The 25,737-nt window shown below is 32.5% G+C and overlaps 2 protein-coding genes across 6 annotated transcripts; both read right to left on the bottom strand.

The window, feature by feature from the left end:
• Window positions 1-9,975: 9,975 nt before the first annotated feature.
• LOC145115180 (putative glucose-6-phosphate 1-epimerase) lies at window positions 9,976-12,985 on the bottom strand. Its single transcript, XM_079051406.1, has 9 exons — window positions 12,720-12,985; window positions 12,131-12,205; window positions 11,919-11,975; window positions 11,678-11,838; window positions 11,445-11,585; window positions 11,248-11,350; window positions 11,070-11,169; window positions 10,248-10,512; window positions 9,976-10,164 (listed from the first exon to the last, which is right to left on the bottom strand). Exons 1-8 carry the CDS (start codon window positions 12,828-12,830, stop codon window positions 10,340-10,342), a joined length of 921 nt encoding a protein of 306 aa, XP_078907532.1. The 5' UTR covers window positions 12,831-12,985; the 3' UTR covers window positions 9,976-10,164; window positions 10,248-10,339.
• A 1,303-nt stretch (window positions 12,986-14,288) lies between these two features.
• Window positions 14,289-17,931, bottom strand: LOC145117529 (uncharacterized). 5 transcript variants are annotated; one of them, XM_079053822.1, is made up of 7 exons: window positions 17,492-17,931; window positions 17,124-17,235; window positions 16,888-17,003; window positions 16,563-16,656; window positions 16,376-16,440; window positions 15,911-16,004; window positions 14,289-14,579 (listed from the first exon to the last, which is right to left on the bottom strand). In XM_079053822.1, exons 4-7 carry the CDS (start codon window positions 16,638-16,640, stop codon window positions 14,481-14,483), a joined length of 336 nt encoding a protein of 111 aa, XP_078909948.1. In that variant the 5' UTR covers window positions 16,641-16,656; window positions 16,888-17,003; window positions 17,124-17,235; window positions 17,492-17,931; the 3' UTR covers window positions 14,289-14,480. The 5 variants fall into 5 exon arrangements, 4 of the variants coding, with proteins under 4 accessions (XP_078909948.1, XP_078909947.1, XP_078909946.1 ...); XR_013712699.1 differs by having other exon boundaries at window positions 16,376-16,436; window positions 16,563-17,003; XM_079053821.1 differs by having other exon boundaries at window positions 16,563-17,003.
• Between the last annotated feature and the right edge of the window lie 7,806 nt (window positions 17,932-25,737).

Here is a 25,737-nt window from a genome sequence, read left to right as displayed (position 1 = left end):
AAAAATCTCTTATTTTCAAAAAGGAAATATGGTTGAAAATCTTGTTCCTCTTATCGAGTAAAATTGAATGTGCGTTCTAGTTTATCGTTATCGAAATCGTAGAAAAATCGTTCTCTCCAGAAAATCCTATATTTTCTGCTATAAAATATTCGTAAGTTCTAGTTTATCGTTATCAAAATCGTAGAAAATCGTTTTCCCCAGAAAATCCTATATTTTCTGCTATAAAATAATCGTAACTTCTAGTTTCCAACTATGTATATGTGTGGGCTAGTTTATCGTTATCAAACCGTTTACAAACGTTTTCCATAGAGTCCTACGCTTTTTAATTTAAAAAAAATAGCAGTAGTACGACTCTATACTTGTTAGGAGAAAGAATCAACATGGCTATTGTGGACATTCTACACGATGAAGAAGGACAGTAACCGCAACAAATGCGGGCCATCACTTATCATGTATAGGACGGTCAACACAACGTGCCAAAAATTTATTTATGAGGTTTTTCCTTACATAAATTTCTAGATGACATAACATATTCTAGAGAGTCGTTATAACCATACTAATCTGACGAAGTGCCTGTTTTGGCGTTTCTCAGGAGCCCTCGGTTTGGAAAAGACATTTGTCACCCTAGACTGGCCTGTCTAGCTGTAGCGAACAGCGAAGGTGCGGGGTGTCAACCCCGTATAGATCTATACACAAATTCCCGCTCTCCCTCCAGGAGACTCTGGCTATAACTCCTTACAGGACTTAGACGTACACTAATATTTTTATATTTAGGTACTTTTGAGATTTGTCTTACTAGAATATTAACAACCTTTGAGCAATCTTTAGAGATTCATTATTTGTTAGATAAATAATGAAATTTGTACTCATTGAATAGAATTATCTTTCTCGTTCCATATCGTTGATTGTGCTAGTTAACTGGGTGCTCGTGTTCGTTCTTTTTCGCTTATTGAAAAATGAGTCATTTTAGTCAAGAGAAAAAGTGTCAAGTTATAATTTATATAAATTTATAACTACCGGTTATGACACGCATTTTCTGTTTTATGACATATAGAACATTACTTATGTTCTTGGAGATTTTATGACAGCAGCTTAAGACATGCAAAAATTTCTGTCATAAAGGCTCTACTTGTATATTTTCTTGACGCAAACTTTTATATCGAATATTTATAAAATACCCCCTGATAGTGTGCAAATAGTTCACAAAGTTTCCATTTTCGAAAATTACTAGAAGTGGTGTCCACTAATCAAGATCCCTATTATAACTTTTAGCTCTAGACATGAAAACATAGATAAAGGGGTTAAGTTGGACACACCCAATAGTTCGGAGGCTCTTTTGTACAAAGTATCCTTTGTTCCTTGTGAAATTTAGAAATCCTTCGTTCATGAGTATATTACTAAATAATAATTTAATAATATTTCACACACACACACACATACAAACATACGTATATATACAATGATTTAAGAATCTAGGCAAGATTTGACTTGTACTCTCCCCCAAAAACATTAAAACATTGAAAAATGTGGGGTATGAAGCTCACCTAGAGTTGGTTGAGGAGTTGTTTGGAATGATGGAGTGGAGATTCCAAGCCTAAACTTTGGCTGAGATGAGGAATTTCCCTGGGAGTGATGTTTTCCTAAGGATGATCATCACATATTATTATGAGCAAAATAATATGGATTCATCTTGAAATATTATAAAATATTAGATGAGTGGAGGAATTTACCTTAAAATTTCCCAGGAGGAGGTTGAGAAATTTCCTTTCAGCAATATCCCCTGTTCTTGCTTGAAGATGAGTTTTTTTTTTTTTTTGAGAGAAAATGGGAAAAGTGAGAGAGAAAGTGGAGTCTAAACTCCTTCACTGTTGTTGCTTTCGAGTATAAGAAAAGGGAGAAATCTTTGGTGCATGGGGATCTGGTGGTCCATGCATGGATATTTGGTGGGTAAAGCATGAGATACTGTGATTTGCATGGGAAATGAGGAATTTCATCAAATCACAAGGTCAATCCCTTTGTCCTTTTCTTGATTTAGGATAAGGTTTCCTAAATCCCAAACATTTATTTTTATGAAAAATATGCTTAAAATAATTAATTTTAGCATAAAATAGGGGTTTTAGGGGGTCTTAGTTAAGAAAAACGCGAGTTTGGTGTGATTCTCGACCTCAAAATACCTTAAAATGGTGAAAAAGTCCGAAAATGACCAAAATACGGAGCTAAAAGGTGAAATCCGGAGCTCTATGGTGAATTCTGAAGCTTTAGATCAAATTCCGGAGGGGAGGGTTAATCCTGCGAGGTTCCGAAGTGGTTGGCAAGGAGGTTCCGAAGTGCTCTTCTCGGATCCGGAGTCAGGCGCAAGGTCATGAGCTGCAAGCGAAGTCCTTCCGGAGCTTACTCCTTCCGGAGTCAAACCTTCCGGAGTAACAAGGAGGTCCGAAGCAGGGGTGTTCCGAAGGTGAGAACCTTCTTGGTTTCTTAGAAGGTATCCGGACTAAGAGGGTTCCGGACCAAGAGGAGTCCGGACCAAGAGGTTCCGGACCAAGAGGGTCCTTTTGGGGTTTCCTCTTCCGGTTTTGAGCTGTTTTCGACTGAGGAAGGTACTTAGGGAGATTTGAGAGAGATTTGAGATACGTGGAGAGATTTGGGAGAGATTTCACATACTTGGAGAGATTTGGGAGAGATTTCACATGCTTGGAGAGATTTCAGAGAGATTCACTATACTTGGAGAGATTTCGCATACTTGGAGAGATTTGGGAGAGATTCACTATTCTTGGAGAGATTTAGCATACTTAGAGAGACTTGGGAGAGATTCACTATTCTTGGAGAGATTTCGCATACTTAGAGAGATTTAGGAGAGATTCACTATTCTTGGAGAGATTTAGCATACTTAGAGAGATTTGGGAGAGATTCACTATTCTTGGAGAGATTTCGCATACCTAGAGAGATTTGGGAGTGATTTCACATACTTGGAGAGATTTGGGAGAGATTCACTATTCTTGGAGAGATTTGGGAGAGATTCACTATACTTGGAGAGATTTGCATTCTAACACTATATGGCTCCTTAGGAACTCATATTGAACACTTAAGTGTGTTAGCACAAGTCTCACAATAGTCCTTGCTTACTTGAGGGTGAAATTTCCTAGCCAGGAAGGCTAGTTGTGACAGTTTAACTTCTTGTGACGTCCTTGTGAAGGTACCTCCTTGTTATCTACGGTTCATCTTTCCCCAAAGTGTCAAGTTTAAAGTCAATTTTTTGGATATTCAAGAAACGGAAAAAGAGTCAATTGACCTCTCTCTTGCTCGATCTTTGTGGGGTAACCTTGCTTTTTCGCACTCTTTCTCCCCTTCTCGCGGTGCCTCGGGTGGTATTTTGGTTATCTGGGACTCAAATATCTTTATTCATAATAAAGTTATTATCTCCGATTGGTATGTGGCGGTGGAAGGAATTTGGGCTGTTTCTAAAATGGATGTGTTACTAATTTCCGTTTATGCTCCCCAAAGTGTTGATAGTAAAAGAAAACTTTGGGATGAAATCTCTACCTTGATCTCTTCATTCTCTGGAGAATGTGTGGTTATGGGAGATTTTAATGAAGTCAGATATGAGTATGAGAGGTTTGGTTCTTAATTCCACCATATCCCAACAAGAATTTTTAATCAGTTTATCGAGCAGAATGATTTAGTTGATATTCCTATGGGTGGGCCTCGTTATACATGGAGCAATAAATGGGGATCTAAGTTCTCTAAACTTGATCGTATTTTTGTCTCTGATGGTATTATGTTGCGTTTTCCTCACATTATGGGATTGGTTCTGGATAAAAATATCCCTGATCATCGTCCTATTGTATTACTAGAGCATCGGGTGGATTATGGTCCATCTCCTTTTCGTATTTTTCATTCTTGGTTTGAGCAGGTCGGTTTTGATGAAGTGGTCCATAATTCTTGGACCTCCAATGTTGATGGGAAATCGAATGATAATCCTTGGGTTATTTTTAAGAAGAAGCTCCAATTTCTTAAATCTAATCTAAGATTATGGAATTCTAGTACTCGTGATCGTTTGATTAGTAAAAGGCAAACTCTTCAAGATAAAGTTGAAGAGATCGATGCTTCTCTTATGCTTGATTGGGGTAGTGCTGATCTTCGTGAACAAAGAGTTTTGGCTATTAAAGAATTGACTGACTCATATCATCTTTCTAGAGTTGAGTTGGCGCAAAAAGCAAAGATTCAGTGGGCCATAGAAGGGGATGAGAATTCTAGTTTTTTTTCATGGCGTTATTAATCGGAAGAGGCGACACCTTCCTATTAGAGGTATCATGATTGATGGTCTTTGGGAGGATGATCCTAATAGGGTTAAAACGGAATTCCATAACTATTATAAAATTCTTTTCTTGAGGAAAAAAGGAAGACGCCCTTCTACTGATCCTAATTTGTTTCATACTCTCACGGAAGATCAAGTTCTTTTTCTTCAAGCTCCTTTCTCTCGCGATGACATTAAAAAGGCTGTTTGGGATTGTGGCTCAGATCGGGCACCTGGGCCAGATGGTTTCTTTTTTGGATTCTTGAAAAGATTTTGGGATCTTATCTCTGATGATTTGGTGGCTTTTATTCAGCATTTTCATAGTCATTGTTCAGTTCCTAAAGGATGTAACGCCTCTTTCTTTACAGTTATTCCAAAAGTTCGTGATCCTAAAAATATTAGAGACTTTAGAACTATTAGTCTAATAGGGTGCCAATATAAGATTATTGGTAAACTTTTAGCTAATAGGTTGGCGGAGGTTATTGGTTTTGTTATTAGTGAGGAGCAGTCTGCTTTTGTTAAAGGCAGACAAATCTTAGATGGCCCTTTTCTTCTCAATGAGGTGGTTGCTTGGAGCAAGTCTACGAATAATCATCTTATGATTTTTAAAGTTGATTTTGAGAAGGCTTTTGACTCGGTTTCGTGGGATTACCTTTTGGAGATAATGCAGATTATGGGATTTGGTAAGTTGTGGTGTGCCTGGATCATGGAGCTTCTCCAGTCTGCTAGGGCTTCTTTTCTTGTTAACGGGTCCCCTACTGATGAATTTCAAATCCAAAGAGGTCTACGACAAGGAGACCCCCTGTCACCGTTTTTATTCATCCTGGTTATGGAAGGTCTTCATGTTGTTTTACAGAAAGCTCATAATGCTAGCGTGTTTCGAGGTATTTCTATCAGTGGGATCGATATCTCTCACTTGTTTTATGCTGATGATGCTGTCTTGATGTCTACTTGGAACCCAGATAATGTTTCCCGTATCATTCGTATCTTGAGATGCTTTTATTTAGCTTCGGGTCTTAAAATCAATTTACAAAAAAGTAAATTGATTGGAGTGGGAGTTCCTTTCGCTCAGGTTGAGGTGGCGGCTCGTAAGGTCGGGTGTGCTCCTGATACTTGTCATTTTATTCATCTTAGAGTCCCTGTTGGTCAGAATATGTCTCGGATTTCTGCTTGGTCCCCACTTGTTGACCGTTTTCGCTCAAAACTCTCGGGTTGGAAAGCGAAATGTTTATCGTCTGGAGGTCGTCTCTCTTTGATCAAGTCGGTTCTTGGAAGCCTCGGTAGTTATCTGATGTTTATCTTCATGGTTCCAATCTCTGTCGTTAATACCTTGGAGTCTCTTCGAGCCAGGTTTTTCTGGGGTGCTGATCTTGATGAGAGATGCATGCATTGGGTTCGTTGGAATCGGATCTTAGCTCGAAAAAAGGAAGGAGGTCTTGGTGTTGGCAATCTTTTCTCGTTCAATAAGGCCTTGCTTTATAAATGGCGTTGGAGATTTTTTCATAATCCAGATCTGATATGGGTTAAAATTGTCAAAGTTCTCTATGGTTTGGATGGTGGTTGCAGTTCTCTTTCTCAGAGAAGATGATCGATCGGTCCTTGGAATGGTGTTATTCGGATGTTGGTGCAACTTAATAATCGTGATCTTGATCTCACGCCTTTTAGCCCTATTAGGATTGGTGATGGAAATATGACTTCTTTCTGGCATGATGTGTGGAAGGGGGATTCCCCCCTAGCTGATTCTTTTCATAGGATTTATGCTCTTGATCCTAATAAAACTATGTCGGTTAGAGATAGAGTGCTTCTTGGATGGGACTCTGATTATCTTAGGCGGACTCCGAGAGGGGGTATTGAGGAGACTCAATAGACCGATTTTACTACCTTAATGCAGGGAGTTCTTCAATCTGCTCCAGATCGTTTGGGGTGGACCATTGATGGCTCCGATTCCTACACTGTTTCTTCTCTCAGAACTTTTTTGGACAATCACATGTTACATACGGGGGGTCCTGAAACTCGATGGAATAATTGGGTGCCTATCAAGGTGAATATCTTTATTTGGAGATTGCAGTTACGAAGCATTCCTACTAGAGAGAACCTTTCTCTCCGTGCGATTACTATGGATTCGATTCTTTGTCCCGTCTGCTCCAACACCGTTGAATCCATTGATCACCTTTTCCTCCATTGTAATCAGTTGATTGAGATATGGACTCGTGTTGCTATCTGGTGGGGCGTCCAAACTCCACAATTTTTCTCTATTGACCAACTCCTTTCGTGGTTTGATTCTCTTTCTTTAAGACGAGGGCAACGACAAGCATTTGATACTGTCATCTTGACCACCTTGTGGTGTTTATGGAATTTCCGTAACTCAACAATTTTTGGAACGACTCATCCCAGGAAATCTCTTATTCTTGATGAAGTGATTGACAGATCTTTTTTTTGGATTTCCAATAAGTGTAGAAAAGTTAAAATTAGTTGGACATCTTGGCTCCATAATCCACTTATAGCTTGTAATTTGTTGTGATGTCTTTTTCTTTCTAGCTCCTTGCTAGATTTTTAATAATATCTCTGCCGTTCTAAAAAAATTTAACATGTTTTATCCAAAATTAAACTTCCGAATTTTATAGATATCAAATCAAAATATCATTATTTTTTCATGGTATGAATATGTAGATATGTTGTTATAAGTAATATATATTTTACACATAGGTGAATAAGTTATTTTTATATATTACAAGTGTTTTTATGTTTATGTTATTAAAAGTTGTATTTTTTTTTCAATTATTTGTTATTCGTTTTATATATATATATATATATATATATATATATATATATATATATATATATATATATATATATATATCATCAAAAGTTGCGGTATTTATTTTTATCATATTATTTGTTATTCGTTATATGCATGAATCAATATATGTTTAATATACAATTATACAACTTAAAACGGTCTATAAAATCATCAATTAACGGTAGACATAACCAATGGCGGAGGCAGCATATAACAAGTGGGGTGCATGGCCCCACTTGATGGTGGGTCACACCCTATTTTTTTTTATAGAATTACATACTTGACACCCCATTTAAAAACTTTGGAAACTATTGTTTTTGCTCAAAAAACCTTAACATGACCTCAAATTTCAGACTTTTTTTCTTAGTTTTCTTATTTTCAATATTTTTATCATTATGGATCCCGGTTAATGTTTTCTCTGGATCCGTCACTGGACATAACCAATGATTTAAAACTATAACGCTTAATAAAACTAATAAGTTAAATGTTTGTTTTGCTACTAAAAATGGATTTTTATGTATAAATATTTAATACTTCTAAGAAGTTATTATTTTATCTATATAACTATATTCACGTCCATAGCGCGTAACTCGCATATTTACACTTCAACACAAAATAATAACCCTTTTAAAAAACATTTTTTGTTGAGCACAAAATATATTATACGGAAACTATTTATAATGTCTGCACTGGAATTAACAATCCTTTGTATAAACCAAGAATAGAAAGCATAAAACCATTAGTTTTAAATCCAATAATATACAACAAAATTAGTTAAATTTAATACATGTATAAATTTTAGAGACAACAAAATCGACTACGGAAAAGCTTGGAATTTTTTAGTTTGGTTTTTGTTAGGGTAATAGGCACATGCCTACGTTCCATCTCAATTATTTTTATATTCCATCTTCTTTTTTTATATTTAGAAGTTGCAACATTTAATTTGACATGTAACCATATTGAAATGTAAAAGCATGTTCATTTTTATAAATTAAATACAAGAATTAGTTGCATATATTTTAACTTTTTTTCTTATAGGAATCTATTTTTATAATTTTTATTTCAAGTTTATAGTTGACTTTTCATTAAAACATTATATATGGTGAAAAAAAATTCATGTTGTAAGTTTTAACCATGTGTTTTGGAAATTTAAAATGTAAATAATATATTTTATAGGAAGTTTTTTGAAAGCTTATTGATATTAGAATTAGTTTTTGACGCGGTTTTTATCATCACATCATATTTTTTGGAAGATTCATTAAACTTACCATTTTAAATGAGATATTTAAAAATATATATATTTTTTCAGTTTTTGAAATATAACTACTTACTCATGAATGTCTTATTATGGATTATTCATCAAATTTTAGAGATCTTTTTCCTGCTTTGTAATTTTTTTTCAAAGAAATTTCTCTATTTTTTTCTGAAATATTCATTTCGAAGTGTATAATATGATCGTTTTTCAATCAAATTTTTTATTTTAAATCCTAATATCGTATATAGTTTTCATTTTACTAAGTTTTTTAACTTTTTGTTAGATTTTATTAAGAGAACGATCTTTTTTTTTTAATTCCGGAATTGTTCATCAGATTTCGACATTTTTTTTAAAATTTCATAGTTTTTTTTCGAACTCCGAAATTTTAGTCTAGAGTCCGAAATGTTATTCTGAAGTGTATTTTTTTGTCATAAAAATAGTTTTTGTGTTCATTCCGGAATTGGTGGCTTTTTTGCCAAAAAAAAACAATATTTATTTTCTTTAAATACACATTACGTTGTGGTTGTGGTTAGTTTAATTAATTTTCCTACTTTGTTGGAAAATTTTATGTTAATTATTTATCAAATATTACATTTAAGGACAATAATTCAAGACTAAATTACATAAATGATCCTTGTGGTTTTGTAGATCGAGGAGCTTGACTCTAAGGTTTTTTTCTTCCATCCCTCATCTTTTAGGTTTGTTTTCCTTACAATTTTAATCGTCGTGTCGTTAACTCTAACGACTCAGTTGTTAAACATTCATAATTGATAACTTTAATCTTTTTATCTTTTTCTTATTGTCCTTTTGTGTTGAGGTACCGGAAATGGACAGTCTGGTGAAGGGGAAAGAATTGGATTGCTTTGGGTTTCAACGGCAACAAATTAAGGCTCATTTAGCACATTTTGAATTTATTGGTCTAATATAATATGTTTGAATTGTAAGCAACTAGAACAACTGAGATAGCATGAACCATTGATAAAATCGATACATATATCAGCTAGCAATTAGATTTTTAGTCAATCAAATATATATCTGCTAACGCCATTGATCATACCATATAATATATGATACCATATAATATATGATGTTTTGTAGAAAAGGATTGATCCGTTTGTATCTATTGATTAATAATGGTTCTCTATTGGTTCCTTGATTAATAATGGTTCTCTATTGAACTTTTCCATATATATATATATATATATATATATATATATATATATATATATATATATACTTTTTCTTTATTAGAGCATCCTATTTTTTTTGAACGTTAAGAAAAAAATACTTCTGGTTCTTTACAATACAGCTATATGTATCATTCATGTTAACAAAATAAAAAAATGAAATACAACAGTTTTTCTCCATTCACAATAATTTATGTTTTAAAATGTTGTGTTGTACAATCTTATAAAACATAAATTGATAAACCATAAATTGATGTGTATGGAAAAAAAAGAAAACTATTGTGTCTGAATCACTAAATAGATGATGACTACCTCTTAAATTGTTGAACCTGTTATTTGTTGTTATAACCAATTAGATGTCAAAAATACATATTAACAAAAAAGAAAATTAAATATAATCTTATAATAGAAACAACAAATAAATATTACTATGTTTACATTCCCCAATGACAATATATAATCTTAAATTTAATAAAGTGTCTAAAGTATAATATTTAACCACCCATTCAATATACATTTAATTGCATATGTATAACAAACATATATACCAACTTGCATCATAACCCATGGTCTAAATATAGAAGCTTTACCTTTTTTCCCATTAAAACCACATAATGCAATACAAAACCTGAAACAAGACACCTGTATGTATTAATGTATGATTTATAATTTTATATATATGTATGTATATATATGTATTGCACAACATACCTGTACATAAGACATAGGCCATATAATCCATGATACATAGGCCTATATTTTTCTTCAACCACTGATTTTTTTTTTCTTTTTTTTTTTAAGATTCAAAGCTTCTTGGTGACAATTGAAAGCTCTTGCCTTCCTCTCCATTCCTCACCCGGTTTTAATGTCAGCGGTTTTTCAACCGCTGCAGCCTCCACACACAACATATATTTATACTCCTCGTCTCCAAAGTCAACTATAGCCTTTGACTTTTTATCCCATGGATTCCACACCACTATACAATTTTTTTTAACAGGTTTTAATTAATAAAATAAGGGAAATATTATATACATAAAAATAAGCCACTACATTTTCACTTTTTTTCGGTTTAACCACTATATTTTATTTCAGTCAACGAAAGTCATCCATTTTTAAAAGAAATTTCCACTTTGACCCCTTATTTCCAGTTTTTAGCAGGTGTTAAAACTAAGATGACTTCTCATTAACCTCCATGGCATCAAATGTATTTCCTAAAACAACATATAACTTTCTGAAATGACTTCTCAGGTAAACCTGAGAAGTCATTTCAGGAAGCGAGATGGTATTTCATAAAGTACAGATGATGTCATGCAGGTAAATGAGAAGTCATGTCAGTTTTAACACCTGCTAAAATGGAAATAAGGGGTCAAAGTGGAAATTTCTTTTAAAAATGGATGACTTTCATTGACTGAAATAAAATATAGCGGTTCAACCCAAAAAATAAAGTGAAAATATAACGGTTTATTTTTATTTTATGTATATTGGGGTAATTAATAATTAATTATACATCATTTAATTAAAAATTAATCTGACCAGCATCTGGAAGCCCATCTTTTCGGATGACAAATGTTCGCTTCTTTTCATGATCCATAACTGCAATTTTGGTTGGTGTGCTGAGATAGATCTTGTCAACCTGGTTAAAAAGACGTAAATACCCATGGTTAGGTTAAGTAATGTAGATTGAGGTTTAAGGAATAAGAAAAAAAGTTACTTCTGATTCAAATGTTATTGAGTCTCCTTGTTCTGTGAAGCGTTCTCTTTTTTGACAGTTGTCAAGGTAATCCAGAGTTTCCAATCCTTCCACACGAACTTCACTGTATTTATGTATTATAATATAACTTATAGCTTCCTATTTCTATTTCTAATTAACTTTATCTCTTAAAAAATAAAAAAATAAAAAAGGTGTACCTTATATCAGAAACAGAAAAATATGTATGATATGCAAATGTGAATGTGAATGGCTTTCCATCAGTGTTTGTATTTCTGATACGTGAAGTCAACATCAAGTTTGTTCCAGGTCCCAAAGTAATCCTCAATCGATACTCAAAGCTTTTAAAAAAAAAAGAAGAAGAAGAAGAAGAAGAAAGATATTATTTAAAAGGAAACTTTTCTAGCATTAAAGAAAGTTGTATAAAATGTACCTGTGGGGCCATATTTTCAAATCCTCTTTAGTGGGTCTAAGAATCAAATCAGTAAAAACTTTATTAGTGGCATCAGTTGGGAAAGGAGGTGGATCATCATCAAAGCTCCATAATCTGTTTCTAGCAAATCCATGTGCTTCAAGAGGGCCTAGATTTGAGAACTGCATCAAGAAAAATCAAGTTTCCAAGATTAGAAGAAATAAATGCAAGAAATAGCAACAAAACACAAGGAGTCACTCACTTGAGGGAAACATATAGGAATTCCCCCACGTATAGGCTTTGGAGGCTTGAAGATTGCCTGTAGAAAGAACATATTTATTTATTATGGATGAAGGAAGAAGCAAACACAAGGGTAATATTGTAAAAGTGAGGTCTGACTTAACCCATTAAGACATGTTGTATGCATTTAAGTCAAAAAGAAATAAGTGTTATACTATTTGGCAGACTTGACACCTTACTACTGACAAACAGCAACTCTTCTCCATGCTCATTTTTCCAAGATGTCACATGGGCCCCATACAAATATACCTACAGGATAGAAAAAAAGAAAAAAGAGGAATGAAGATGCAAAGTCTGCACAATTAATCCAACTAATAATATATAGCTAAATCAAGCATCCATAATCATTCTTTAACATAAGCAAGCACAATTATACATAGAGCTAATTCACAATTAGAGAAGGGAAAGCTCTGAAAAGCACATAAGTTACCTACCAAAAATCTACATGATTTTCAATTTACAGTTTTAACTATGCGTAACATTAAACTCGATTATCATAGCTAAATTTCACATTAAGCACACATAAATTACACCCTAGTTAGATAAATTCCACAAAAATAGCAATAAATTGTCATGAATCTCTATATTTAAATCAAAGAAAACCACAAGTATTTTGAACTGAGACAACGTAATCCAAAGTCTTCAGATCTGGACTGTTGTTATTACGAGTAAGATCAAATCCATAAACAACTCGTTGGCACAAAACCCTTAAGTACAGTAAAATAGACAAATCGGAGCAAGAAGATGAAATTAAGTTGCTGACCTCAACACGACTTCCGTAGATTTCACGGAGAACAACCTTTTCGAGGCCGTTGATGGCTTTAATGACCTCAATCGGTTTTCGTTCGAAGTCTGAGGTCGACATCTCATTCATCAATCATCAACTTCCATAACCTACTGCAAATTTTCTCCTTCGCACTAACGAACAACACTACTGTGTCTAAATCTCTGCATGTAGCGACATTTTTTCTTCTGTGGTTTGCTCTTTGTGTTGATGGTAATGTGATATCATGACGCCGTAACGTCTGCTTTCTGGATAAAAACAAATGAGTGAACTACATCAATTATTCCTAAGACTACTTTAAAAATATACAGGTTTAGTCCCTTGAAAGTTAATTTTTTCATTTTTTGTCTTTAACAAAAGAACTTTGTCCATTTAAGTCCATGTTCAAAATAACTTTTTCATTTTTAGTTAAAGGTTCCTTTTCCACTTTACTAAAATTGTAACTTTTCAAAGTTTAGATGTCACATTAGTCATATTTCAAAGTAACTTATACTATTTAATTGAAAACTAAGGATGTCTCCGTGGCGAGGTCTATCATATATTTTGATTGAATAAACCAATATAAAATGAGTAATTTATATACTAGCCGTTTACCCGCGTCAAGCGGCGGGTACGAATAGTTTCTTTCGGTTTTCTTTTCGGGAAAGTCATTCGGACCATATATTTAACAAAAAAAGGTTCAGGGAAAAATCCAAAAATATGGGAAAGCATAAGGACCATTTATGTAATTATGTCTAGATTTTCAATAATGTGTTTTTAATTATCAGATTATAATAATTAAAAAGAGACAAACTTAAAAGAGTTTACATGTAATTACTAATGGTTAACTGTACAATGTTAATGCGTAACATTTCTTTATACACCACATTTGAGGTATAAATTTTATCATCGTTGAACATATATACCTAAATTCCAAATGTTTTGTCGCTAAGCTTTATTGATTGTTATCGCAAAACATACTTGAATAAGAAATTGTTTTCTTTGAAGATTGAATGGAAACATATCATCTTTAGACGGATATAGAAGAATCCATGGAAAAAATATCATCAATATAGGAATGAATAGGATGCATTTTTATATCTAATTTTAAAGACAAAAGCATAAATAATGACAATGAAATATCAAGGGATAACTCCAAATTTCTCATCTAAAAATAATTAACCAGAAAAAAGCTACATAACAAACAAAACCATATAATATCTCATAATCATTAAAACTGTACTTTTAAAAAGTTTTAAAGTATGATGCTATAATACATAGTAGGATGTTAAAATTGGTAATCATGATATAAATAAATCCTCAAATATGATAAACGAACATAACAGTTTTCTGTTGATAATGCAAAATTCCAACACTTAACAGATTCCTTTATTGAAAGTAAAATGTTACACTCGGATTGTCTTTTCAAAATATAATGTTTTAACACAGTAAAATGCAAGTGTAATTGTGTGTGGGTTTGCTTAATAAGTCGTAATCATGAAAATAGTCATTTTTTAAGAAGTTCAAAGTAGGTTGCTATAATATGAAGTAGGACGCTATAATTGAAACTTAGATAAAATCCCAATAATTAGTGAACTAAGAACCTCTTTCAAATAAAAAAACTTCTAATAGTTATGCAGAAACAAAAGCCCATAAAAGAAAACACATCAATGAATGTTGCAAGTGGACTTAAGCATAACATAGCTTAGATTTATTCTCTTAAAAATATCAAAAACAAAACTACACAATTAACTCCTAACTTTAACTCCACAACTTTAGTAGCAGTCTTTTTAGGATCTTCTGAGGCACAAGCATCAACTCCATAACTTTAGCAACACCAAAATAGTCTCCAACAGATTCCTACAGTAAAGACATCTAATTATTCTAGGTTTAAATATTAAAAAAAATATTATAGCTAATTTAAGAAGAGAGTCTTAATTTACCATGATAGCACAACTGCTCAAACCTATTAAAAAGCACATCCAAATACTCCACTGACGACTAACAATAATGAACCTAAAGTTGAAACATGTAATAAAAAAAATACAACCAATTACAATGACCATTCCCCTGGCCCAAAACAAAAAGGAATGGATAAAAGAGATTTAAGGGTAAAATCGTCCAATTGCAATATAATTCCCCAAAGGATACCATACATATTGTAAGACAACTTACAATAGAAGATCATAATGCTCAACGTCACATTCTCCAGCACAAAACAAAGAATGAGGGATAACAAAGATCTTAAGGGCAATTTCGTCCAAAATGAGTGATAATTATCCCTAGGGTACCAAATAAATCAATATTCCAGCTCCAGCAAGACACCAAAGTGCATAAGTAGATAAAAACTTCAACACTAATAGCCCATAACAAAAAAAGGGAGTTTCTTCTGCATATTTTGACTTATTAGGAAAAACCAAAAACCTAGTGATAAAAGTTGATTACTATTTAGGAATTGTGTACAGTAAAATAAGAGTTGTCATCAATCAAAAAAAGAACATGCAAATATCAGATATTTTGTACAGTTAGCAGGAAACACTTAATCGGAAACATAAGATGAAAAGCATTAATTTGATTTTCTTGTTATATATTCCAAGTTGACCACATTCTAGATCCAAACCATAGACTCATGATTCATGTCAACTGTTATTGTATCAAAAATAGGATTCAACAAACCATGTTGTCGTCAAAAAAACTTATGTTGCCGTTATAAATTTGAAGAATATACATTTTGTCAAAGACTTAAGTCATTGTAAGAAAACCAATTGCACCTTATACTTATGTTGCTGTTAAAAAACCAATTACACTCATGATTTTCCTATATAAACCACTTTAAATAGTACAGTAAAAAATAGATAAAAAATTTATTCTAAAGTATTGAACTAAATGCTTAAAAGCCTTATCACTTTCAAACTTGAAAATGTAGTCGAAATCAAAATCATTGGCAAGCAAATAAAAAACAACCGGTACAAACATCTGGTTAAAATACAAAAAAAAATGTCGTAAAGCTGATTTGAACCGCGAAACAGATTAAGTATAAATAGGAAAAACATAATTATAAACCAAGATGGGAATAAGTACAAAAAAAATCTAATAATATCTACAAATTTGTTAATAAATTGGTAGAAGAACAGATCATTACATAAAAATACACAAACAAAGAGGCACTTGAGATATAGATCCGGAATTACCAATATTTCTTTGAGTGAATGATATAAATATGGTCTTTTCCAAGAAACCATGTTGCTTAGCTTGTCCATTGCTTTCTCTTGCTCTAGTTTTGCACTTCCCAACAAAACCAATAACAATTACATCATTCATACCTCTACCCCAATATTAATACACAATAAGAAGAACAAATACATAAAAAAAATAAACTAAGAAATAAGAGATGGTATAGATTTTGTTTTATTATCATTTGAATCAGAAAATAGTATGCAAAAAGCTTTTATGTCAATGGTTTCAAACAAATTTTCTCTATCAATGGTTTCAAACAAAAACATCACAATTAGACAACCAATGTAACCACTCAAGTAACATAAATACATAAATATAAACACAATATGCAGTGAGTATTTGTATTCCAGATGTGTATAGCAACCAAATTTTGAAGTACCAGTGAAGCTTTCCTACTCTAGAAAGGTTAAGTGAGAAACCTGATCAAAGTTGAAAGTTCCACTGTGACACCTTCATAACCAGCCAAACCAATTTTATCACCTGCCTTTATGCTCAATTGATCAATATTTCAAAAAAACAAACATATAGTTCATGATTGGTCCAATTTCAATATACCAAGAGCAACTACTGTAAGCTATAATATTTAATATTTGGTGTTGGCTATACCTTCAGTATGAATGTTGTTAATTCCACATCTTGACAGAGTCCTAAAAGCAATATCCAATGCACCTCAACAGTGTGCATAAAAGCTAACCAGCAACTCCATTTTTACATGAGAAAATGATGTATTAAAAAAAAACTATGAAATTGAAGCCTTGGCAAAGAACTTCTGACCAGGGATTCGTATTTAGCTAACTTTGACCTCTAGATACAATCTTATTGAAAATTTTGAAGACTACCATTCAGTTTATCAAAAACTTTAAACTTCATAAACAACAAAAATAATTTGAAATTAAAAAAACATTGTTATCTAACTTTTATTTGTATTTACCTGAACGCGAGAGGAAGATCTGGTCATAGGTGAGTCGGCTGCAGAGTTTCCTGACCAGGTAAAGAGATATGCCAATGAAGTTTCTTTGAGACATTTCATCGAACACCTGGGTTGACCTGTGATGTTTGTGATGCCAGAGAGTAGAAAACACAAAAAGAAATGCACAAGGTAAGAGAGAAGATTAGATTTTAATGCTTTTTGGGGAAAAACATGAAATCAACTCCAAAAAACCTTACCTGCTGATTGATGCCTTTCTTAGTGGAGGTCTGATCATCATCTTCATTTGGTTTTACAGTCCAAATAAGGCCCTTGATTTTCAGTTCCACGAATCATGGGTAGCAGCCATTTCTGACAAAAAAAAGCATTTTGATAATTAAATATTTGGAAGAAATATAAAGAGGGTAATCGGAAACACCTATGTGAAACTGAAACACATCCATCGTTTTATACATTTTGTAGCATTATGAAATGCATTTCCAACTGAACTAACTCTTCAAGCTTTAGCTAAAAGGATAAAAATGCATCAACGAAAAAACAATAAAAATGGCACCTGAGAGAGATAGAGAGAGACAAATAACAACAGAAAAACAAAAAGAAATTACACCTGAGAGAGATAGAGGGGGTGGGTTTGACGGTATCAGTTGTTGTGTCGAGGAGGCTAGGGTTTAGTGTTTCCAACATGTAGAGACTATGTGGAGACGGTTAGGGTTGTGGAGACGGTTAGGGTTTCTCGTCATAATAGAAGGTAGAAGAGGGGCGAGAGAGGGGGTGGCGATGACAGTGGCTAGATAGGGTTTCAAAAGTTGCATCTTCATTAGACACAAGTACGATTTGGGGTTTGAGAAGAGAAACAAAGGTAAAGAAACGTAGAGTTGCAGAGCGTCGATTAGCCAGGTTAAAAGGAAGAGCATTTGAGTGAGCGAGGGTGGTGATACCAGAGGTCCACCGGAAACTGAAGAGGCGATAGAGGGGATGGGTTTGACGGTATCAGTTGTTGTGTCGAGGAGGCTAGGGTTTAGTGTTTCCAACATGTAGCGATAGAGGTACACGCGTTTATTGTAAGCTTAATAAGATTGTGCATTATGTTGTAATAGGTATACCTCTTAAATTTCAAGAAATAGGCAATATGTTTAATAAGATAGTAAAGATTTGAGATATTTACACATAAAATAATTACAAAAACAAAAACAGAGCTGGCCTATCTAATAAAACAAATAATAAATAATTCTATAACAAACACTAAAATGAGAAAACACAAAAATGTGGGTAAAATTCTCATTTTAGAACATTTAATAAAGAAGGTTTGACGGTAACATCTTTAGACCATGCATATAATTTTTCCCGACCATAGTGACTATCATATGAAAAAATTTCAAAGCATGGACTTAAAGTACAAAGCATTGCAAACCATAATGATCAAAACTATAATTTAGCTTTCTTATAAAAGTTTCAAAATAGACCTAAAGTGCAAAACAATGCAAACAACAACGGACCAAAACTAAAGACTAAAAATACAATTCATTCAAAAGGTTAATATTATAAAAGCCCTCAAGTTTGCAATTTGTTGTCGATTACTTTAATTCTTTTTTGTGTCCATTAATGTCTCATATTTGCCAAGTTTTTGTCATATTAACCTTTTTTACTTTAAGTCGTTTTTGTGTCCATTAATGCATCAAATTTGCCAAGTTTTTGTCATATTAACCTTTTTGCAGGTCAAACTAGTAACACCTGATCTAGTGTGATGCTGACGTGGCATTACATGTCACCATGTTTTACTTTAATTAAAAATAAAAAGGCTTATAGTGAAAAGAAAATGAGATAAGCAAGTTTTGAACCAGTGACCTCCAGCACAACAACAAGACTCTTTCCGCTAAGCTAGAAATTTTGTGAATATCTTGTTGAACTTTATTATATAACTCAATACATGTTATCTTCTAATTATTTCTACATTATACAACAACCACAACCTTAAGACCCCATTACCTTCTTAACCACATTCATATTAAAGAGGTAGCCACCATCACTTTCAGCTCCACCGTCAGCCTTCATCAACTGCCACATTCGACACTGTCATCGACATTCCCCGTATACACCATTATCCCCTCTCATCTCCGACACCATCGTTAACATCCTCCTACGACTGTTAGTCACAGCCATACCCTCCCATCTTCAGCACCACCATCAGCTACCGCCATCCCATCCCATCCCCGACGAACACAACCATCATCATCCATTCCCATTTCTTACATCATATACATCGTCATCATTGTCGCGCCACCATAGTTAATATCAATTGAAAAAGGGAGGCTGATTCTTTGTTTCTACAAGATCCACCGATAATCCTAGTAGCGCCTAGCCCCTGTGGTGGCTCCTCCAATATGTAGGTTTTCATCGGCGGTTGAATCAGTGTGGATTTGCTTTTAATCCTTTCCGTTTTTGGATTTCTCATATGGTTCTTTAGGATGAGGAATATTCAATTCGATTTGCAATTGAATCATCAACTTTTTACAAATATGAGGAACTACAAAAGGCTGTCAGAGATTTCAGGAAAGAAACGAATAACACGAAGAACATCAACGATTCAGTTTTGGGATGTAACTACCTTCACAAATTCATCAATTTATGGGGGACGAAAGCTTATAAAGGAGATGTAGAGGGATGAAGGCTTACCTAGCATCTAACTTGTTCATGGTAACCAACTATTGAGAGCAAAATCAGTTAAAAAGGCTTAAATGAAAAAACAGGACAAATATGAATTATTATGGAGACAAAAAACAACTTAGGGAAAAACCGACAAAAAATTTGTAAACATGAGGGCGTTCTGGTATTTGTTCTTTTATGAACAAATCTATAGAACCAAAACTATAATCAGTACACAAAAAACCATATGGAACAAAAATATAATTCACTTACTTCTTAAATTATAAAGTACAGAGACAAAAAATGTCAATGTAAATTAATACTATAAGGACCAGTAAATTAATACTATAAGGACCAAAAGTATAACTTATGCATATTAAAACTTACAATGACCAAAATTGAAATTATGACATTTCCTACGGTTTAAAAGGGATATATAATGTTAATGTGTAATCATGGAACGAATAAAATGGTGGGGATATATAATGTTAATGTGTAATCATGGAACGAATAAAATGGTGAATGCCCGATTGCAAAATAACTAAAAATGGAATTCGTGAAATTGCTTAATCTATGAATTAGTTTATATTTTGTAAAATAATTTGTGAAATCATATGAATTATATGAAATTGATGTTTATGGTTTAGGACTTATAGAAAAAGTTCATCATATAAGACAATGGATGGAATGTTTGTTTGTATAATGTAGTGGAAAATAGTTGGGTCGACCTAACATGTGGTTTCATGTGAGTGGCGTAAACAAACATCTTGCGGAAAATGTTAGTTATCTTTAAGATAAGGTCATAAAAGATATTTTAGATTCACCAATTATCTCTTTAAATATATTGTTTCGGATAAAATGTATATATATTCATCAATCCATGTCTTTCTTGTTACTTTGAGACGGTGGAAATTTATAACAAGGTCCCAACACGTTTGTCTGGCTTCGTCAATCTATTTTTTCATCTCTTCCAAAAAAAATCGAGATGGCCCCTATGTGCAATAAAAGTCTCTTCATTCTTTGACAACCTTTTAATTGTATTATTCAATGTATTGGATGATTCATCCAATCAAACGATGTAATTGTAATATACAATGTGAACTCGCAGCCTTAACATGTCTAACCAGCGGTGGAACCATAAAGCTTTACAAAGGTACCACATATGTACCACATATACAGTGGCGTAGCTAGGATTTTGTTTTAGGGTAGACCAAATAATATACAAAATATGAACGAGTGGCAAAATTCTTCAAACGATAACAAAATGTAACTATATATGCATTCATAACTAAATTGTTTATTTTAAGTTGCACACGATGTTGTCTTACATTATTAAAATAATCTAAAACGGAATTTAATCGACATAGACAACAATGTATTCTCTTTTACTAATTTCAAAATTTGAATGGAATAGGCCATATCACAACTCTAATTCTTTTTATTTAACTAAAAAATATATTGTACATACCATATATATGTAACCTTAATTTTGTATGGGTGGGTCAAGACCCACTCTTGCCCTATATTGGCTACCCCCTCCACACACACACACACACACACATATATATATATATATATATATATATATATATATATATATATATAAAATTAGGTTCAAATGTTTTCAATAAGTATTGTGTGCCTCTAACAACCAATCAGAATAAAACAAAAATAAATTCAATAATAAATTATAAAAAGGTATAATAATAATCTTTGCTACACTTAATTATGGTAAATATTTAAAAAATTTAATATCCTTTAAATTGGGTGAATTTGTTTGTTAAATTAGACATCTCTTTCATTACCATCACCAGAAAAACGCCGACTTCGACCACAACCCTAAATCCTTCAATTGCCGACCACAAAACCTCAGTGGTAATCTTTATCGTCGGTCCTCCACTAGTCATTGCCATCACTCACCTCCATCATGTTCGATTTTCTGTCCAGTGAACAAGGAGATTGTTGCAAACACTAGTGACCTCGCAAAGCAAAAAAACCAAGGAGCCTACCCCTCTTCTTTAACTCAATGCAAGAATGAAGGCACGAAGAACTAAAGACGAGGTATATAGGCGTATGTGTGCGCGTATGAATATATATCAAGATCATCAAGCAGGATTTGTAATCGATCTTGAGCATCGACCAGCATAACTTGATTAATTCAACAGGCCTGTTCCTTTCCCAGTTAGTTTATGGATTGTTAATGTTTCTTAAATGGCGAAGTCTTATTCTGTTACAGTCCCAAAACTCGACATTCTAAGTTTTGTTTTTAAAAGACCGGATTAGCATAAAACTTTGATTTTCTTGTTTCCTAAACTAGCATCTAGCTTCAGACTAAAACGGCATCTGATTTTGCCCACGAGCTATTTGTTAAAATGCTTGAACCAAATATTTCATCAATTCATTTGCACATGATGTCTTTATATCCATTTGAAAATTAGCCAATGTAGTTTTGTTAATATGGTTTGTGTTGGTCTAATGAGGTCTTTATTTTCTCTATTTTAGCTTTGCTTATGGTTAGTTATTCCATAAACATGATTATTTAGTTTTATTTCTTTGAATTAATTTCATACTCTTTAAGATTAATCATAACCATTATGGGAGAATATTTATGGTATCATTCTTGCAGAATAAATATGTTTTTTTGATAGCTATTAGACTCTAAGTAATAATCTGGTAGAATAAAGTATATGTATTCTTATAGAATATTATGTACTGTATTCTGTCAGAATTTATTTGTATAAATGCATTCTATCATAATGTCTTTAAGCATGCTTGTTAATAACAAGTATATTTGCTTAATTGGTAATACTAACGAGTAATGCATGTTATTCTTTCAAAATGGCTTGAAGAAGGAATCAAATATTAATCATACAAGAGAAAGACTTGGAATCGAATTCAACAACAAGTATATTTGCAAAGAGTTACATTCTTACGATAATACATCACATTTTCGTAAGAATTGCTGGAATCAAGTGGATTATTTGGACCATTGAAGAAGATCAAGTGAATATGTTCAATAATTGTATATTTAAGAATTCTATTTCTTAAGAAATTTACTCATTTTTGATGATATTCTGTTAGAATCTATGTAACTATATTAAAATGTATAAGGCTATTACTCTGTAAAAATATGTATGAATTTGTATTTAAGGTCGAATATATGAAGAATATGTAGAATTCTTAAATATGGTTAATTATTAAAAATATCTGAATTGGAACTATATTCTGTAAGAATAAAATCGAAAATATTGTTACTAGTTTATGGCTGCCATTCTGTCAGAATAAATTTGGTTTATTTTAAAAAATTACATTAGAATTAATATTGAATTAATTTAAAAATCCAGATTTTTAAAATTAAGAGAATTACTTATCCTTAAAAATCTGAAAATTTCCTTTTTTAATATAGGTTACTTGACTAAAATACCCTTATGTTGAAATTTGTGTGAGTATATGGTACATGTTACCCTATTGTAATATCCTAGACCCTCAGATCATGACCATTGATTTTATTCCATCCGTTGGTCCAGATTTGTGCATACGAGCACACAATAGATGCTAGAAATACTTGAACCTAGCCCTATATATAGGTTCAAATGTGGATTGATAACTATTGTGTGGTTGTAGGGACCAATCAAAATTTAGCAAACAATAAATCATTAATTAAATCAAAAAGGTTATATTTGTAATATTACATATATATGTTAATTAATATCTAAATTTAAGAACTGAAATCCCTTTATTTTAGCAATTGGTTTCTAAATTACCCTATTAAAACCCACCTCTCACCACTCAGTCGTACAATTCCCGATCGCTACATTGCATCTTCACCTCTAACCCACAAAATCACAAAACCATATGATTCAGACAGTCACAAAGTCATGTTAAAGAAGTCAACTAGGTTCATTTGGAAGAATCTGGTGTGTATGTTACTAGGGTTTAAGATCCAGATTCAACCGACTTATTTTTTGTGCCTCGTGCGATTGAAGAAGAGATGGGGGTCGAAGTTTCCCCTTGCACCGGCGATGATGGTGTTGGTCAAAGAAGACCTATACCCATTTGTTATGTGTGCGATTAGACACTCTCAGCCGAGCCTGCTTCCATCGCTCCAACTATTGCGATTAACCTTCATCTTTCTAATTTCGAGTTCAATTATCCTGACCATTCTGATTTTGTTTATGGCAGAGCGTCTTCCATTTATGTATGAAGATACGTTGACTCCAATCAAGCATAAATTCATCAATAAATCAAGCAAAGTCACAAATTGAGGATATCAAATTGACAATCTGATTTGTTATTGAAATCTCGTTTCCCTCATACCGATGTCTTTTACTCCTTCAACGTATGCTTCTCCTTCAAATTTAATTTTCTCCATGTATGTTGCCTTTCCAATTAGTTTAAGGGACTGATATATAGGATTTTTGTATAAGAATTTGCATCTGGAACAGTTCCAGTGATATGAAGGCGAAGACTTATTCCATTTCAGTTCAAAACCTGACTTTTTATGTTTCTTTTTAAATATATTCATCTAATTGACCATCGATTTGAATAGTAGCAATTGAGAAGGCAGGTTTCTGAGTTAAATTTTGTAACTAGAAAGTTGATTCATAAGTCCATATGTCTAGTCAATGGTTTCAGACATTAAAATTTTTTATTTTCACATAGAGTAATGTAATTTATTTGATTTACCTAATACATGTTATTTTAAACCTGTAAATTCTTTCAGAATTTTGGTCAAGCAATATTCTTTCAGAATGAGGAAGACTTCAAAAAGAGGATGAAATATATTCTTTTAAAATGATGAAGGCCAATATTCTTTCAGAATTAGGAAGGGTGATGTTCTTCACATGTAGATCTGCAAATAGATCAGACCTAAATAACCAGAAGATGAAGGAAACTTTAGTTGTGTTCTTTAAGAATACCTATTATTTTATAATGCTTGTTCTTTAAGAATGAACTCGAATTTTAGATAAAAAAGAAGTTACATGGGTGCCACCTTTGATGCTCTTGCTGGTGCTGGATTTGGTGGAGTAGGGACATGCATGACACTAATGGCCATTAGTAAAGTCTTGTTCCTGTATGTTAATTCTGTCAGAATAGGTATTTTTTTTATTGTATGTTGATACTTGTATGTTCATTATTATTGTTGGTTCTTGAAGTTATGCATGATTAATGTTGATTCTTGAAGTTATATATATTCACTCTTGTAAGAATGCATAATAAAAAAAAATTGTATGTTCATTCATGAGTAAGGTCATGTTATTGTATATTCATTCTGTCAGAATAATGATTTTTTTTTATTGTATGTTCATTCTTTAAGTTATATATGTTCATTTTTTTTAGAATGCATAAACAAAAAGTTATGTATGGTTCTTTATCAACTTTTAACTCCATAATCTTCATAATCAATTTTAAATCGTGAATTTATAGAAAACAGGTGTATTTGTTTGGTTAGTAGCTAGAATATCTCACATTCCTTATTTTATTGTTAACCAAATTGACATAATTGCCCTTACAACCATTTTGAGTTTATTATACTATACATGCTACCATATTTTAATATCCAACACCTTAAATCATATCAATTTATTCTTTTAATCTAGTGGTCTAAATTAATCCTTACATCCACACAATATATATCATCTACAAAATAACCTAACCCTATATATATATATATATATATATATATATATATATATATATATATATGGAGTGGTTCAAATGAGAACCATAAAAGATTAAGAACCCTGAGAACCCCAATTAATTTAGTAAATGTTTACACGATACTCTATTAAATATGTTAAAATCCTAATTTTTTGTGTTTTTGGTACGAAAAGGGCAAACTTATAATTTTTACAGTATAATATTTTGATTCGTATATGCTCTTATATTTTAACACAAAACTTATATAAAATATAGCTTTACATAGTCTATTTATAGTTTAATACAAAAAATTCACAACTTAATACAAACTGTGTTATAATAATTCACTAATTCAAAGAAGTCAAAAAATCAAACTCTACGACCACATGTCGCCACCAACCAGCTGTATCAACATAGTAGCCGTCATTTCTTCCAAATCAGATCTGTAAATAAAGTCATGCATTAACAACTTAAATATTACATTCACAATCTAATAAAGCCTATTAATTCATTCGTTTTAAATTTAATGCAAAACAATTATAAATATTTGTGGATTCTTACAAATTTATA

This window comes from Lactuca virosa, chromosome 5 (assembly GCF_052849685.1).
Source record: "Lactuca virosa cultivar CGN04683 chromosome 5, Lactuca_virosa_CGN04683_v6, whole genome shotgun sequence".
NCBI classification, from domain to species: domain Eukaryota; kingdom Viridiplantae; phylum Streptophyta; class Magnoliopsida; order Asterales; family Asteraceae; genus Lactuca; species Lactuca virosa.
This window is presented reverse-complemented; position numbering and strand designations above follow the sequence as displayed.